Below are 19,887 nucleotides of genomic sequence, written 5' to 3' on the forward strand. Positions count from 1 at the left end.
CAGGGTCAAATCAAACGTTGGGAAACATAGTACTGTGTATAGAGCCATGAACCTCTGGAATAACCTTGATGTAGAGACAACAATCCGTAAATCTGACAAGATTTAAGGAGAAGACACGGAGGATATTCCTACACGCATACAGGTCCCAAGTCAACTCTTCATCGAACAACACAGAGTTGGAGGTAGGGCTGGGCGATATATCGAATATACTCGATATATCGCAGCTTGTAGTCTGTGCGGTGTTGAAAATGACCATACCGTTAAACTCGCGGACTTTTTTTTTTTTTTTTTTTTTTAAATATCTTAGTGGCATTATGCACAAAAGGTGCACTTAAATTTTGTGTTTTGAAATGCCATGTGAGTTGCATCCTGCACTAATGTCTTGTTTTGAAATGTCTCTGTGACAATTTTGCACAGAACGTGCACTTTCTGTTGACAATTTTATGTTTGAGCCACTCACTGTTTAATAAATACAGTTATGTCAACTTTGACTTAGTTGTGATATCCCCTTTTTTGCATGAAAGTTTAAAATTGGCATATATTAATGCAGTATGATCAAGAATGTTTTAATGTAGACATATAGAATCATCATACTGGTGTGATTTTGTGCATCAAAGTGTTAATTCAAGGGTAATGCAAAATATCGAAATATATATCGTGTATCGTGACATGGCCTAAAAATATCGCGGTATTTATAAAAGGCCATATCGCCCAGCCCTAGTTGGAGGAACGTAAACAACAACTGGAAAAGAAAGCCCGAGGAGATACGGATGAAAAGGACAGTGAGGAGGAGTAACAACAGGAACAATGACTGCAGACGAGAACACATCACACAAAAAAGGAAAAAAATAAAAAAATAAAAATAAATGAAAAGATGAAATTGTGGTATGAAGACGATAAGAATGTTTGACCAGGAAAGACACGAGCTTTGATGTAAAATTATCTGTGTTCAAACCAGGGGACGAATCTAAATAAGCAAACTGCTTTTTTCCGTCGCCCTTTCCGACATGCAAAAAAAAAAAAAAAAAAAAAAAAACGATGATTTGATTTTGCTCTGAATGTGAAAGTGAATTTTTGTGATTGCAACCATGTCGGAAATGAACTGAATAAATAAATAAAATAAATATATACACATAAATAGAAACATACACATATGCATACATACTAGACAACCTATGATGAAGAACACTGACATGAGTCTGGAGATGGTGCACAAGAGCATTTTTAAACAGAGGCAGAGAAGTTAGAGAGCAGATTTCTCGTGGGAGTATGATCCAATCAAATAGAACTTTATATTTAAATGAGTGTTTTCCAACTTCTTTTTTGGCTCTGGGGACTTTAAGGTATGATTGATTTAAGTGACGTAAACTGTAAGAGGATCGGAGAGGAATCAAATATTGTTTTACATAATCAGGAAAACTGAGATTAATACATTTGAATATAAATAACCAGTGAAGCTGTCGTCTGGATGGCAGAGTGAGCCATGACAATTGCTCGTACGAGTTCTAAAAGGACAGCGGAGGATAAACCTACACAGACTGTTGTAGGTGACACTAAGTGGTTGGAGGATGGAGGTAGAAGTGATTGATAAATCATAAAGTAGTTCTATTCGATATGAAATTTTATTTGTGATAGTTTGTATATGAGTTTTAAAAGAGAGTGAAGAGTCAAGCCATAAGCCGAGATATTTGAATTGATCAACAACTGGGACTGGTGACATATCAGAAAAAGTCAGTTTGATCACATTAGCAGAAACAGGACAGAATTGAACCAGAGAAGCGAGGACCTATAGGCCTATAGAATGAAGCTTGTCTAAAAAAAAAAAAAAGTAATGATAAACCATATCGAACGCTTTTGTGAGATCTATAAATAAAGCACCAGTCAGCAAACTATTGTCAAAACCAGAAAAAATATCATTGGTAAATTTTTGCAATGCAGACGTAGCTGAAAAATGCTTTATGAAGCCAGATTGAAATAGAGATAAGAGATTTTTGGATGATAGGTGTTCTGATAGTTGATTGAATACAATTTTTTCATATACTTTAATGATACTATTAATAAAGCAGCAAAGGCCCGTGTGTGTGTGTGTGCGTGCGTGCGTTTTAGTGGAGCGAATATCTCCCCGACACGGTATGAGTTCGACCTGAAACTTAGTCAACGGGTTCCAAATACCACGAGTGTGTGCATCTGTTATTTTGGAGTAGTTTGGTGTTGCAAAATGTTCATAATGAGCATTTTAAGACTACGGCAGTCTCGGTAATGAGCGAGGTATTGAGCATGCTACTTCCTGTTCCGGGTTCATGACATCACTGTCGCAGTTTGTTTGGGTTTAAAAAAGAAAAGAAGGTCAATATTAAAAAGTGCCGTTTAAATAAAGTCGGTATTGAACTCAACCCGTTCAATACTCCATCTGGAAAACTGCAGATTGCCTGTGGTGCCGCACATGAAAGCTAAACTCTGACCACTCGTTTCGAAGGTAACCACTGATTTTTGTTTTTAAAAAAAGACAGCCGAATTGTAGATAATACTTTAATTTACTGATTCATTTAGTTTGGAGCTTTGCATTTTGTTTTGCGCCGTTTTGTTGTTTTTCTGATTGGCGCTACAATGGCTATGGAGTTTGGTTATCAGTCTCAAACATTCACGGGAACATGCACACTCACCACACAAGTTATTTATAATAAAAAATATACTAAACGAGTAAAATGAAACAAAAAACTAAACATTTATGGAAAAAGTACACAAAACGACAACAGAATAAATATGAAAATGAACACCAAAAAAGATACTAAACTACACAAAATGACTCCAGAATCACACTGCAATGGCAACAAAAAACAATTATACAAAAAATGCACACAAAGACAACTGGAAGATAAAAAAAAATACACGACTCCAAAAAACATACTTTACAGAAAAATACACCAAACAACAAAAATATGAAAATGACTCAAAATACAGAAAATTTTACATTTATACAAAAATCACACAAAATTACAACAGAAATGCACAAAACTACACCAAATAAGATACAGAAATACACAAAATGACTCCAGAATCACACTACAATGGCAACATGCACATGTCCCATTAAATTAAACCAAGGAAATCGTACACTTATTTTGCAATCACAAATATACCCCTTTATAACACTACAGAGTACACACACTCATTTGACCATAATTGACAACTCTACTTAAGCTCCCACATGAATACATACTTCAGAAGGACACTGTACTAGTACTATTAATAATTGAAATGGGCCTATAATTATTTAAGTTACTAGTATCACCCCCTTTGTGAAGGTGTATGACCTTCGCACATTTCCAGGCAGAGGGAACTTCACAGGTATTAAATGACAAGTTGAACAGATCAACTAAGGGAAAACAGAAAATCAGAGCAAAGCTTGATAAACTTGGCCTCAATGCCGTAAGAACCAGCACTGCTAGGAGAAAGCCCATTTATGATCTATTCCACCTCAGCTGGGCTAACCCTTCTGAAGGAGAAAGTGCGAGTCACGTCACTTACATTGATTAGAAATGTAATCTAGTCGCTAAAGTCGGGTTCGGTGTGAACACACCTTAATGTTCTTGTCTTTTCTTTATACGCTGACATTTTTTTCAAGCAGTTGCACTCTAAACTTTGTAATTCTTGGGTAAATTTGTATTTTTTCTTTATAATATTCATCATTATTATTGTTTAAAGCTTTTATTTTGCACTCTAAACTGTAAACATATTTTTTTATTAAAAAGTAGCTCATTGAAAATACAGACATGATGATTAATACTATAATTGTGATTACAATATTGATCCAAATAATCGTGATTACCATTTTGGCCATAATGGTGCAGCCTTATGCAATGCACATCAACACTATATATTCTCCCATCAGATAGTAATTTATCTTAATGGTACGACGTCCATAAGAAATTGGGGCTCTAAGCAAGTTTGGATCCTGTGGCCCCGAGCTCACCACATCCCTAATGCATCATCGGTACAAAATGATTGTTTAACAACAGATTTAACTTTACAACCCTTCATTATTATTATTATTATTATTATTATTATTATTATTATTATTATTAATAAATAATGTGCTGTCTGTAAATATAGATAGATACAGTAAAATATCCAACTGTTAAATAAATAAATATTAAATAGAAATAACTTCAAATTGAAATAAAAAAAACAAATAGTCACAAATAGAACTAAACATGCAAGTGTGCCTCTTACAGCAAACTATCGAGCAAAATCCTGAGTTTTCATTGGTTGTCATGTTTCATTATGGGCTGAACCACCAATAGGAAGCCTCAGTCTGTGACACCGTTGTTACTGTAGCTAGTGCTTATTTTTCCCTACACTAGCAGACACTTATCATCACTAGTTCATTTAAAGGGTAAATTAGTGCATGAAATGAGGCAGCTTACAGAGACAAATGTTATTTTAACCCTTTAAGGTCCACCCAGATTTCAGATAACCGCCTTCCAAGACATTCCCAAATTGGAACGATAACAGTGTTTGAACCCTTTGGTGGACATGGTAGGTATCAGTACAACTGAGGTTTTGTAGTATGAACACAAGTACAAATATTTCCATCCTCACCTGGCTTATTTTATCATAAACAGTTAAAAATTAGTTATGTGTATTGGCTTGAAAACAAGATACAGTCAACCTCACAGAGCTAGGAAAGTAAGACGACATCAGGGTGGAGCTGCTTTCTCCTTGTAAATTGTAAACGTTACATTTTATTATTTTTTTACAGCAGTTTTACTGTGTTTTGGACTGAATTATGGGATTCGTTAAGTTTGGTGAATGTCTTAGGAAGATACTGAGACCAATTTGGATTCAGTAAGACATTTTATGGCTTTAAAGGTGCAGTCTGCAACTCTTCTAAAAGTGACTTTTTGTCATATTTGCTAAAGCTGTCACTATGTAAGGACAGCTTTACATCAAACTAGTAGTTTGTGTGAAAAAAAACAGACTCATTGAGCCCCGCCCCCTGCTGCTCCTGCAGCCTTTGGCAGATTGCCAGAATGCACCGTGACCGAGCAAAAAGCACCAATCAGAGCCAGGATTGTGTTTGATGGGCTGTCTGACAGCTGTTGCTCACAGGCCCCGCCCCTTTCCCGGAGCTAGAGACCCATCTCTTTTTTTTTTTTTTCTTTTTTTTTTTTTTTTTACAGTGTATGGTCTGGAGGAGGAGAAGATGGAATCAAAGACTTTTCTGCTTGAAAGGTAATTACTGCTGCTTGATTTGCATTATGTTTGATTTGTAATTGTTACACTAGAACTCGGTGGTGCGTGTTGTTCATGTGCGCGTAGCAGCCTCTGTGTGAGCTGCTGTAAGTGACACTGTTGTTGCTGCAGCTGCGGTTTGTGCACATGAAGAGAGAGAAGCGCTGCAGTAATATGCTTTAAACAGAGCATGTTATATTACTGTGATGGTGCTGTCTGGCTAGCGTTAGCTTGTTAGCTCCTCTGAGGGATGGACTTTGGAAAGTTTGGAGGCAGGGCAAGAGAGCAGCGTGGAAGGAGGGAGAGAGTGATCTGAGAGTTGCGGACTGCACATTTAAAGATAAGGAGTGCTGGCTGGTTTATGTCGCCATTTTTGTTTTGAAGTTTGACAAAATAATTGACTGTGTGCTGTGGTGATGGTTGTGTCATAGAATGGTTTATATTGTATAAAATGTACTGGGTGGGTCATGGACAGCTGGTCAAAAATAAATACTTAATGTCTCATGTTGGACTTGTCCAACATGAGAGGCATGCTGTGAAATGTATGTTGCATAGGAAAATATATAGATTTTATTTTTCATTGTTTTTAATTATTTGTGTGCGTTTTCGAAAAACTACATTTGGTTGATAGAATTCTAAAAAAAAGTAGGTCACGATTTAATGTGAATCCCCGGTTTAGTGTCTTTGTCAGAGGTGAAAGTAACGGTTACTGTAATTGTGTTGCTTTTATGGCAACTTGTACTTTTTTTTTTAGTATATTTCAAAATAAGAAATGAAACTTGTACTTCAGTACCTTTTAAAAGAGGTAAAGTAATTTTCTACACCAAACTATTACTGAATAAATTATTATGTTCGTTTTAAACTGATCAACGGACATTGTGAAACTACAAAAAATGAAATGACCAGACAATCAAACGCATCACATCATAGTCGACCAGATTAAACGTAACGCACTAAAAACAGCATTGAATGGAGGTTATTTTCTCAGTTCATAAATGTAGCAATACTAATATATAGCTATACTAAGCAAAGCTATACTGACTTTATAACTGAATTCATTGGTGTTATTTAAAAAAAAAAAAAATTACATTTTGACAAACCTTTAATTTTATACAGACGCCTTAGTGGAAAATAAATTAAGTTCCAATTGTGCAACATTTAATTTCTTTCTTTTTATGTTTATACATGAGATGTTTACTGTATGAAAGGGAACCGTGGCAAGATTTATTACCAAAAATAAACATGGGGTGAAAGTAACTAGTAACTTACTTTGAGTACTATTTAATTGGGCTGCTTTTTACTTGTACTTGAGTAATTTATGTATGACTTACTTGTAAGTATAATAGAAAAAAATAAATATAATAATAAATAATATAACATGATAAATGTAATTTCAGCACCTAAAAAAGCACTTGTTTCAGAAAGCATTTTAGTCCAACCTGACCTAACGTTGTGTGTTGTACTTTTTACTTGATTTGCATGCTCATATTTATCTTACTAATTTTAAGCACTTTGACTATTGTCTATGACAGACAATATACAAATAAACTTTACATACTTAACTTGTTCAATTTCAATCATGCAACAGTACTGTTACTTGATTAGGATAAATCAGTATTCTTTACATCTCAGGTCTTTGTTTAGTGTGTGTCCTTGTTATCATTTTGTGTACTTTTGTTGATATTTTAAAGTTGTTTTCTGTGTCCCGTGTGTTATGTCGGGCTTCATTTAACTTCCAACCTCATGAATTATAAGTTTGTTTTGGGGGCCGCACAAAATTAGACCGAGGGCCGCATGTGGCCCCCGGGCCACCAGTTGCCTATGTCAGATATAGTGTTTGAGCGCTAAAGCAAGTCCTACCTTGACTGCTTCCGCGTGGGTGACCTTCTCAAACACTTTATCGTTGACTTTCATGATCTGGTCCCCGACCCGCAGCCCCTCCCTCTCCGCCAGGCTCCCGGGCTCCACCAGGGACACATAGATCCCGACCCCGTGCTCCGAGCCACCCCGGATGCTGAAGCCCAGACCCTCGTGGCTCTTGTGACGCTTCATGGTGACCACGCGCGGCTCTCCCGGAGGCTCGTGGATGAAGTTCCTCCCGAGCAGAGGCACGAGGGGAGCTGTCCCATCGCTGCTGGTGCTGAAGCTGTCCGGGGACCCGCGCAGGGCCACCTGGAACTCTGGAGGGGTGCTGGTGTTAGTGGGGGGGTTCGGAGGAGGACCAGGAGGAGGGGGTGGAGGAGGTGGTTCTGCCTCCCCGTTGCTGGTGAGGGAAGCGGACTTGAGGTAGAGACCCTCGGAGGTGTACTGCTCGAACAGCAGCTGGTCGGACCGGGGGATGACCAGCCTGAGCAGGGGCAGCAGCTGCCGCTTACTGGGCGCGTTGAGGATCACGCGGAGGGTCTGGACCAGGTCGTACACGTTCCGCTTGGAGTGGTACACGTTGAGGCAGTGGATGAACTGCTCGCGCTCCGGGTCGCTGAGCAGCAGGTTGAGCGCGTGGTGCAGCTTCCTCACGTTGGCCGACAGCGTCCTCGCGCTGGACGCCACCGAGTTCACGGAGGAGCCGAGCGACACGCGCTCCAGGTCCAGGTCGGTGGTGCTGCTGCTCATGGCGGGGAAACGGCGTCACGAGACCCGGGCTAGGCTCGTGTCCATGGTTCCGGTAGAAGAACCGGACTCTGGGCTTCGTCCCGTGGAACTTACGGAGCTTATAGCGCGAGGCTGCGGCTGCACGCGCGTCACTGAGCGTGCGTCTAATTATCCTCAGTGGGTCAGGTGTCCGAGCACACACTGCTTAGCAATGAACAACACACACACAGAGAGAGAGAATACCAGCCCAGAACTCCTTTAAAGGTAGAAGAATACAAATAAAAGTTCTCTCCGTCAACAAATCCAACGATTAAAATCCACAGAAACGTCCTTTAAAGCGGTTACAAGCACAGAAACACGGTCCACTACTGGTTCACGGTCAAACTCAGCGTCTATTGACCGTCAGTGTCAGTCCTCCTCTACGGACTCAGCGCGTGTGAAAAAACACCGACACCACGAGCTCAGCCGATCCGACGGGATGTGACGTAGTGGGACGTCACCGAGTTGAGGGGACGCGCACATGGCGTCAAATTAAAGTTGGATATTATTGTTTTTAAATGTTGATTCACGTCACTGTTCCTGGTCCATGTTGTTTATGTTTTATATATATATATATATATATATATATATGCAAAAGTACAACAGTTTTTTTTACGATTTTCAAGTTTCAAGGATTTTATTGTAACACTCAATTAACATGCAAAACGGAATCTGTGCCTCAAGGACACTTTTGTGCAGCCCTCAAAGAAAATGCACAAAATGACAACAAAAAATGTTCTAGAATGACACTAAAACCTCACAACATTACAGAAAAAGACACAAAATGTAAGATGAAATACACAAAAGGACAACAAAAACACACAAAATAGAAAAATACATAAAAGGTCAATAATAAACATACAGAATCATGAACAATAAACATGAACAATCATTTAGTGACAGTGACAACAAAAATACAACAGAATGACACTAAAACTTAAAACACACATTATTATAGAAAAATAGACAAATACACGAATACATGCACGAATGACCGAAAAAGACATTTTAAAAACAACACAAATAAACAAAATGACTCCAAAAACACACAAAATGACAACAAAAATGTACCAGAATGACACTAAAAACACACAACATAATAGAAAAATACACATAATTCAGTTGTAGATATCTCAGCCCATTATATGAAACTCCACAATATTTGGAGGATTGCAATTTTGCCATGATTTTATCACATGACTGCAGCCATTTTAAATCTCACATTGTTCAAATAACTCAAATTATTTCACAGTTTTACACAAATTAAATAAAAACTGGTCAAAAAATGAAATTTAAAAGAGGAAAATCCTGCAAGGACTGATACATCTGTCACTTATTGCTTGGATATTATCTGTGCCTTACGTACTTTATGTATCATTTATACATGGAAGTGTAAACTCTGGCACATTAATGTTGAAAACACTCATTTTCCTGCATAAAATCTGAGACCCACTTAAGATCAAATTACCTGATATTTGGGCCCTACACAAAAATGAGTTTGACACCCCTGTTTTAAGGCCTCACCCTGTCCCTGTAGCAGACATGGGCAACTGGTGACCCTGGGGCCACATGTGGCCCTCAGTCTAATTTGTTGTGGCCCCCAAAGCAAATCCCCCAAAACTGTAATTCAAGAAGTTGGAAAAAATATGAAGCCAAACATAATACACAGAATAACTCCCCGAAACACACAAACCAGGAGCAACATGCACAAAGTACACAAAAATTTAAAAAAAAACACACACACACAAAATGACAACAAAGACAGACACAAAAACCACTTCAACAAACAAAAATGATGACAAAAAACACACGAAACAACGACACATTACAGCTCCAAAGACACACAAACTGTTAAAAATATATACAAAAACTCACAAATCAACAACAAAACAGCAGAAAATGACAGAAAAAACAAAACAAAATTACAACATTGACACAAAAATAATAAAAACATACATAATGACTCCAAAACACAAAAACAACAAAACCACAAAGACAAAAAACTACCGGAAAATGAATTTATGCTACTTTTTTCTACTTCCTCCATGCTGAGATAAAAATTAATTTCAAAGCTAAGCTAATGCTTTATAATTTATTCAATGCAGTTTTTATTATTATTATTATTACTTGCATTCTGTTTGGATAAAAATAAAGCACATGTTGGAAAAAAAAACATGATTATAATAAAGCTCCATACAAAAATAAATAATTTATTTGCCAAAAAAACATGATTATAATATACATTGCAGTAAAAAACACTTAACCTAATGTAACTTTATGTTTTTAAAATCAGTATAACCCAGTACAGGTACATCTCAGTACGTAGCAGTAACATACTGAGATTTTATGAGGAACTCAGTACGATGTGAACTCAGACCGTGACACCGGAGTGTGTGAACTAAACCAGGGATTCTCAACTGGTGGGTCGCGGACCTGTACCGGGTGGGTCGCGGACAGCTGGTCAAAAATAAATAAATACTTAATGTCTCTCATGTTGGACTTGTCTTTTATTTTGAAAGAAATTATTCTATTGACAGGCATGCTGTGAAATACATATTGCACAGGAAAATATATGGAATTATATTTAAAAAAAAAAAAAAAGATCAGGGTTCGTCAGCCTCAACGGCCTCAGGCTGTAAAACACAATATGACGATGTAGGAAAACCAGAAAACCATAAATACAAATGACGTCATCAATATGCGCTGAATCGGCTATCATAGTAAGTTGAAAACTGTTATTTATTTTTTTATTTTTAAAGGTTAAGATATATCCACGTTTCATTTAAGTATGTATTTATTAATCAAACAATAAGTTGATATGTCGTTACTTTAAAAAAAATAAAATAACAGGAAAGAACGGCTTTTCAACGTACTCCTTCATGTGTACTTCCGGTTCCTTCAAAATAAAACGCAATGTCATGTTTTACGGAGGCCGTTGAGTCTGATGACTTTTATTTTGAAGCCCCAGGCGTGTCATTTGACGGCGTTTGGTTTGACAAGTGAAGCCTTTTCAATTGATGGCGTTTAATTTGACTGAGGTTTTGCTGAGTCATGAGTCCGTTTGGTCTGACAAATGACAGAGGTTTTCCTGATGCCTAACACCTCTCACACACACACACACACACACACACACACACACACACACACACACACACACACACACACACACACACACACACACACACACACACACACACACACACACACACACACACACACACACACACACACACACACACACACACACACACACACACAACGTGCTGAGTCAAAGCAATTATCCAGAGTGAAGACGTGTGTGTATTAGATGAAAACAGTCTCTCAGAGATCAGTCAATAGGACAAAGACGTGCAGTAAACCCAAGGAGCCAATAAGGTTAAAGCAGGGCAAAGAGTGACTCAGCAGAAAAGCTGACACGGCCACTGTGAGAAGAAGGACCACGTGTTGGAAACCAAATGAGCCGTTTGGACTTGTTTTCTGTTCACAACAACATGTATCAGAGTTCCCTCTATAAATAAATAAAGTGTCTGAATGAAGCCAGAGTTTGACTCAAATCAATGCAATGGTCTTAACAAAGCATTATTAGTGCTTTAACTTCTAACAATAGAGTTCATACTCCCACTGTGAGCTACGCTAACACATAGCACTGATCATTAAACCACATCAGTCTGTCCTCTGTAACCTTTCCCAGTGTGAATGACAGGTGATTTAGAAAAAACAAACTTTAAACTCACGTCTCTGGAGGTTGATGTTAAAAGTTGCAAATTAAAGTGGCCAAAAACGGACAGATGAAGTGGTAAAAAGAGTTTAAGTGTCAATATTGGCTAAAAAGTGGCAGTAGTAGGAACAATTAGTTTAAACTGGCAAATAATGGGTAGGACAAAGGGTGAATGTGGTCAAATTGGCAGAAAAATATGCATGAAATTTGGTGAAAAAAGGTTAAAAGTGACAATAATGGGACATCATATGTGACATTAGGTGAGAAAAGTAGTGGAAAGGGTTTATAAGCTCCAAAATAGTCTTAAAAGTGGAAAACATGTTCAGAAAAAGGCACTGAGATTTGATGAAGTGGCAGAAATGAGAGCAATGTAGCAAAAATGCATTAAAAGGAGCAACAATATGGCAAGAAAATAGGTTAAAATATGGAAAGTTTGGTGTAGTTGTAAAAAAAGGGTAAAAATAAGCAAAAGTTGGCTCAAACATATAAAAAAAAAATGCAGGACATGAGCTCTCCAGGACCTGATCTATAGTGTGCAGCCTAGTAAACGTACAACATTGACTTTAAAAAGAATAGAAACGACAGAAAATTAGACTGGACAACAATAATACACTAAAAAAAAAAAAATCTCAAAAACACACAAAAGCAACAAAGAAACACATGAGAAAAAACTATTCTTAAAATGACAAAACAACAAAAAATACACAAAATTATGAGAAGCACACCAAAAGACAACAAAAACACACAAGACAAAAAAAACTAAGAGAAAGTAACACAAAAAACACACAAAACAACAACAACAACACAGAAAACAACATTAAAAAGACACAAAAAACACACATAACCCTTTGTTACCTTCTGTGTTAATGCGCACGCGCGCACGCGCACACACGCACACGCACACGCACACGCACACGCACACGCACACACACACACACACACACACACACACACACACACACACACACACACACACACACACACACACACACACACATCCTGACTCTTTGCTAAAGTTTCCAGTTTGATTAGATTTATTTTAAATAAATATTTGTGTGTAATTATTGTCTGATTTGTCTGTGTGTGTGTGTGTGTGTGTGTTCAGTCTCGTTCTAAATCCGTCCTCGCTGGAATTAAAATGAGTTCTTTGATGTTTTTCCAAACCTGATTAAACCTCTTAATACCAGTGCAACATCAAAGGAGATCCACATTAAAAAGCATCAATTTCATACATGAAACCAGTGAAATCCCTCCATGATTCAACCTTTTCTGCCTCTTCAGGCTCCATTCAAGCTTTAAACGTACGTCATCACAGTATCTACTGTACAAACTGTAATCAGAGCACAATTAGAGCTGCTGCGCAGCAATGGCCGGGGGCCAGGGAAGTTTAGGCAACATTAGGGAACAAGCAGAGTGTAGGAAGATTAAAAAAAGGTGGAATTCTAATGTGAAACATCACCTGTAGCTTTAAAGGCAGATTTAGAACGACTGTCAAAATTCACTTATTACGACAAAAATCTAAAAATACACAAAGTGCATCTAGACAGCATGGAGAGGTTGGTCATTTGTTTTTAACAATCATTTATTGGCTCCTAAAAACTGATGTTTAAATATAAAATATTTCCAGAGCATGAGAGGGAAATTAAAAATAGTGTAAAAAAAAGTTTCTGAGATGAAATTCTGATATTTTCCACACGTCATCTACAATGACTACAAAAATGTGTCATTTTTGAAAATGAACATCGAAAATGTATTTAGCAAAAATTTGCAAATATGTGTTTACATTACTATTTACAATGAAACATTTGAATGCACTGTAGGCCAGAGATGACAAAAGTACTAGTCTTCAGTACTCAGCCAGATTGGTTCTCATTATAACTCATAACATTTTCCTAAATGTCCTAAATCTAAGAACTTAGATGTATACATGAGAAATATTAATATTATTATATTAATATAATTATCACATCAGAATATAAAATGACTAATTATCTTAAACGATTTCTGAGAAAAGGACAATAACTCCGGAAAAAATAATTGCACACTTCTCATTTTCGAACTCCATCAAGGTATTTCTACTCTGAAGCCACACACCAAATTTGGTTTTGTATCTTAAACGGTTTCTAAGAAAAGCTGTCCCCTATGAAAATACCTCGAACAGAGTCCAAAAAACAGAACAAGGGCAATAACTCCGGAAAAAATAATTGCGCGCTTCTCATTTTCAAACTCCATCAAGGTATTGACATCCTGAAGCCACACACCGAATTTGGTTATTCTATCTTAAATGGTTTCTATCTTAAACCTATATCCCCCTTCCACACTTTGTGGCGGGAATAATAAAAATGACTCTGATAAAAGTATAGAAGTTGATCTGGATCCATAAACTGATTCTGGATCAGTTTGAAAAAATAAAAAAAATAAGGAATTTAAGTTGGATATCAAAAAGAAAACTAAACAATAAAAATACATCTTGGGAACAAGACTCCCACTCCTGGAGGGGAGTGTGTACCACAGTTTGGGAACCAGCGTACTGGATAACCAGTGGTTTATTCCCCTCATTAAAAGGCCAAAGTGGCTCTATTTGAGTCTTAATGGTTAAAATGGGATGAAATCCAACTCACTTCTCCTCCTCCTGATGGAAATCAATGATTCTGTTAAACAGGAGCAGTTTAAGCCTTTTAGACACAGCAGTAAAGCTCTGCACAGCTTTTACTACCTTTAACACACACACACACGCACACACCATTTGTTTTTTGTTCTTTTGTCTGTTTTTGGATTAATGTGTTTTTTATTTTGTTTATTTTGGTCATTTTGTGTTTTTTTCAGTCATTTTGTGTGTCTTTGTCATTGTTTGTATAATTTTGTTTACATTTCATTTATTTTTGTTGTCTTGTTATCTGTTTGTTTTAGTCATTTTGCATTTTTTTTGTCATTTTGTCTGTTTTTGCATTTATTTTGTGTTTGTTTTAGTCATTATGTGTGTTTTTGATGTCCTCTTATGTATTTTTGATATTTTATCATTTTTGTTGTTGCCTTGAAACTTTTGCACTTAACCAGTCGATGGTCGGAATCTTATGGCTTTCTATGCAAATCCCTGACAACTGAGGTCTGGTTAAAGTCATTGTGAAATCTAGGTGTCATCGTCATGGCGACGGCCTCTCGCATCCGAATCTCCTCACTTTCATCACCTCATTGATCTGCATCTAAAAATACACTCAGTGATTGGGATTGATTTGTTCTCCTGCTTAACCACACACACACCACACACACACACACACACACACACACACACACACACACACACACACACACACACACACACACACACACACACACACACACACACACACACACACACACACACACACACACACACACACACACACCACACACACACACACACACACACACACACACACACACACACACACACACACACACACACACAACTAAAGGCTTGGTTTGCACATTGACAAGCAGAAAAGATCCAAACATCCAACATTTCATTAAAGAACCTGAGCTGAGAAATATTACACTTTTATTAAGCTGATGATTCATTGAAAGCCAAGAACAAATACAATAAAATAGGCAGTAGTTTAATTTTGCAAAGGTCAAAGTTCCACAAACAGTAACGTTAAAGGAAGCAGTGTTTAATGGTCAGACTGGACATACTGGGGTGTGTTTTTGTTGTCATTTTCTGTATTTCTTAATGGAATCTTGTGAAACACGTTGAGAACCTCTGCTGTGACAAATCTCAGAGTTTGTAGAGTTTAAGTCAGTGGTTTACAACCTTTTTTGGACTGTGACCCCATTATAACAAACATTTTTCTATAATATATTTTTTTTTAATCATGTTTATTATACTGTGTTACAAATACAGAGTAGCCACAAAGTGACAAGACGTGTCAGCATTTTATTGAACTAGATTTATATTTGAGATACAGAAAACCAGAGGTGTCAAGAGTACTGATATATTCTACTCAAGTAGAAGTACTGTTACTTGATTGAAATTATACTCAAGTACGTAAGTAAGTCATACATGAAATACTGAAGTACAAGTAAAAAGTAGCTCAATTAAATAATATTCAAAGTAAAAGTTATTACGTTTATTATTGGTAATAAATCGTTGCCACGGTTCCTTTTCATACAGTAAACATCTCATGTAGAAATTTAAAAAGGAAGAGATCAAATCTACAAAAAATGGAACTTCATTTATTTTACACAAAGGCATCTGTATGGAATAACATTATTTTTTAAATAAAATAACACAAATGAATTCAATGCAAAATAAAAATAGTATAGCTACAGTTATGAACTCTAAAATTGAGAAATTAACCATCATTCAATGCTGTTTTTTTACGGTACATTACCAAAAACTTCTCTCATTCAGCCCCCTGAGAACAGCCTGTCAAGGTCTGTTTTTTTTTCCTCCACATTCTCCATGAACACCTGCGATCTGGCTCATCTAACAAACTCTCAAGGTCATCTCTACGGCAACGCTATCCCACATCATCGGCTGGAGAACCATGAGAGACTCAGTAAACAGCATCATCTCAAACAAACAATGAACACTCTCACATTCACACACAACCTGTTTCTTCACCGTCTCCTCTGGCCCCAACCCCGCTTTTAAAACTTACTTAAGTTTAAGTAAAATTAATGATTCAAAAAAGTACAAGTACCCATAAAAGCGACTCAATTACAGTAACACATTTATAATCCATTACTTTCACCTCTGTTGGAAGTATAGAATACAGTTATGTTGTGTTTTAATTTGAAAAAAATTATAATAAAAATAAATTCGGAAATTAATTTTCAATTAGCAATTGTACATTTTCTATCAATTAATAGACATTCCAAGTGACTTCATTTAAATTTCAGATAACCCCACAGGTGGTCATGACTTATTCATTAGAAATAATATATAATAATATATATAAATAATCAAAAAGTATAATATCAAAAGTAATTCCAGAAGGAATCTACAGAGAAAAGAAGAGTCTCTCCGCTCTGTCACAGTTCATTAGTTCTTATGATTAGAGCCTTAAAGCTGCGGTATGTAGGTTTTATGGCATCATTCAGAGTGTTCGGAGTGGTTCAAAGGTACTGAATAATCTAAAGGGCTACCAATTTGATAAACACTTCGTAAATACTAAATTTTCACGGTTTCACTTTAATTAAAGGGGAAGATAATAATGAAGACTAGCAATAACTTAAAAAGGGAAGAAATGTTTCAATATGTAACACTTTTTTTATTAATGCAATTGTTTCATTTTCATTACATTTCATAGAGAATCTTTACGTTCCTATTTTACTAGCCACTAACAAAAAAATTAATTTCTCATTTATTTGCCAGTCAAATATTACGACGGTTGGTGGTATCGAATCATTGGCACATACCAATATATAAATGGGGCCCATTTTTCCGTTTGTGTCACGGGGGCGCCATGGGGTCCCCGGGTGCCCCATTTTTCAAATGACTACTCCTCCGTTAGTTCTCGTTAGATGGGAATGCAGTTTGGTATGAATACTATATGAATGAATATGATGAGACACTTTTTTTGAAATGGGGCCCGGGACGACGGTGGGAGCAGCGTCACGGAGCTGATCAGCTGTGTGCTGAGGCGTGAGCGTCAGCTGCTGTAGCTCGTTACAATGAAACTCTGACAGACGTCAGACTGATTAAACTATTTTAACACTGTGTACAATGTAAAGCCACAGTTTGATCCACTACAGGAGTAAATAACAAGTGAAACATTAATGACATCATGATGATGATGATGATGATGATGATGATGATGATGACTAAAGCGTGCAGATCATCTCTGAATGCAGGAATGTAAGAAAACAAACATTATTATGAGGGAAAAGGAGAGATTTTAACTGTGGTCCGATCCTCAACTGCAATAATCTGATCAAATCAACCTGTTACATTGTTTATCAACGAAGGCATTTCAAATAAAAATTGCACTTCATCATTTTCACAAATTTCAATGACATTTACAAGCGTTGAGAAAACTCCACGTTCCATGATTTCAAGACTGCCCCCAAAAATAATGACATCACGGCCCAGTCCGCCTCCTTTCCTTCAGCCCGCCTTCATTCACAGACGACACGCTTTCGGTTGATTTACGTGGGCGTGTCAGTAGCCTGGACCAGAGAAAATACTCAGGAGAGAAGCACGTAACTGCAGGGGCGTGAAGAATAGGGAATAGGGCCCTTAATATACTGTATATATAATACCATATTCACAAACGTTGCTGACAGGTGGTCACATGACCTGACCTATCCCCATAGTAAACACTGTTGGTGTAGGGACACATTCAAATGGGAAGGAATATAAGTAAAAATATTAATAACAATAAAAACCAAAGCAAGTGAATGGATATCATTCAGTTTGTCATTTTTTGGCGTTCATAGGTTGTCATAGCAACCACAGAAAAATGTCCATCGTAACGAAATAACTATAGATTGTTTACATAAACTGACAGTTAAGGGTAGGTTTGTCACTAGAAATGTTATCAAAACTATTCTAAAGCCACAATCTATCTAGAAATAAGAGAATTTGCCACTAAAATATAACAGATGTCTGCCATGTTTTTCATTGGAGGCAGGGAGCTGAGTCAGCAGTCATGTGACCTGACGTCAGCCCGTTGAAAAGACTGAGAGGAAGAAACTCTAAGGATCTTACGTAAAATGCTTACAATGTTGCTATTACACATTTTGCTGTGAGACTGAGATGGATAAAGGCACAAACATACTCAGGAGGAACGGACTCAATGAGGGCAGCGCGGACTCGAAGCGAACGTACGCGACTGTGCGCTGTGTGATCCTCCCATTACAAGTCCGCTTTCTAAGACTTAAGGCTTATCCAAGGTGGAGAGAACATGTACAATTAATTTGCAGCCTGGATGTGGAGTGACGTGGGTCTGAGCAGCAACGAGGATTCCTGCATTCATATCAGAGTCTCTAAAACACCAGAAAAATATCAAATAGCACAAGATAAAGTCCCTACATTTGTCACGATTTAGAAAGAAGTCGCTAAGAGCTCAACAGTTGTGAATGTTCACTGGGATTCTGGTATGAGAGGAGCGTGGTTGTTTCTATACAAGTTTCATGATTCTACACACTGCAGCTTTAAGACAAGACAACACCAGTACCTGACCCACATATGTTGATACGTCAGCATTAACTAAAGAAAAGCTCAGCAGTGCAAAGAAAGAAATATGCTGCGTCACTAATGACGTCATAGAACTGATCGTCCACGGCTCCATTAAAGCACCATCGATCCCCTTTAAAGGACACACTGGGAGCAGCATGGAGGAGGTCTCATCAGTAGGAGGAGCCAGGGCCGCTCTGTGTGGAGTTTACATGTTCTCCCAAAGTCCAAAAACATGTACGTTAGGTTTAATTGAGTGTGTTTGTCTGTTTGTTGTGGTTCCTTGCTGTGTGTCTCCTGCACACTACGGTGGTTCACTAAATTAATTTTCATCAAATTTTGCCAGATCGCTTTTCACCTTGTTCACATTATCATTGTAAGCATCTGTTACCGAACATGGAGTCAATCGCTGCACATTTAGTGGTGGCACTTTTTTACAATGTTGACGTTTTTTGAACTGCTCTAATGTTCTTACTCATTTAGTATAAATACAGAGAGAAACTATTAATGAGCATACTTACCTTTATATCGTTAAAGCTTCTGAAATCTGTAAAAGTTACGTAAAAATGGTGAAAAAGTTGTACCACCTTTTACTGATGTTATATTGACCCAATTTCTGGTACAGATGTTGAAAATATCAATAGGAATAATGCAAAATATGATCTGGCAAAATTTGGAAAACTTTTTTTCACACCATTATATTGTGAACCACCCTAATGCATGTATCAAACTCATGTCCCAGGGGCCAAATTTGGCCCTTTGGAGCATCCAATTTGGCTCGCAGGAGAAAACAAGAATCATTGTGTAAATTAAACTCAACATTATTTGCAGTTTCTCCGGTGCTTATATCACATGATTGCAGTCATTTTTTATGTTAAACTGTTGAAAAAACTCAAAATTCTTACAAAATCTTACAAAACATTTCCCTTAAATAAATAGAAATTGGTCACAAAATCTAGGAAACTTAAAGTGAAGATCCTGTTGGGACTGATATTTGTCACATATTGCTTAGATATGGTCGATTTCTTACATATTTTGTATACGTAAAAGTGTAAATTAAAGGACAATAATGTTGAAATTATCCGTTTTACCACCTATGATCTGTGACCCACTTGATATCAAACTGCTCAGTTTTTGGCCCCTG

At 37.2% G+C, this 19,887-nt stretch overlaps 1 protein-coding gene across 5 annotated transcripts in view; it reads right to left on the reverse strand.

The window, feature by feature from the left end:
• whrna (whirlin a) overlaps positions 1 to 8,299 on the reverse strand; it is a 197,744-nt gene extending 189,445 nt beyond the window's left edge. For 3 of the 5 annotated variants that reach the window (XM_028463219.1, XM_028463216.1, XM_028463218.1), the window contains exon 1: positions 7,096 to 8,299. In XM_028463219.1, the coding sequence (XP_028319020.1) occupies positions 7,096 to 7,848 (753 nt within the window). In that variant the 5' untranslated portion in view covers positions 7,849 to 8,299. The remainder of the gene's footprint in view (positions 1 to 7,095) is intronic. The other 2 variants (XM_028463220.1, XM_028463217.1) reach the window with 1 other exon arrangement.
• Positions 8,300 to 19,887: the final 11,588 nt, after the last annotated feature.

This window comes from Gouania willdenowi, chromosome 12 (genome assembly GCF_900634775.1).
Source record: "Gouania willdenowi chromosome 12, fGouWil2.1, whole genome shotgun sequence".
NCBI lineage: Eukaryota > Metazoa > Chordata > Actinopteri > Blenniiformes > Gobiesocidae > Gouania > Gouania willdenowi.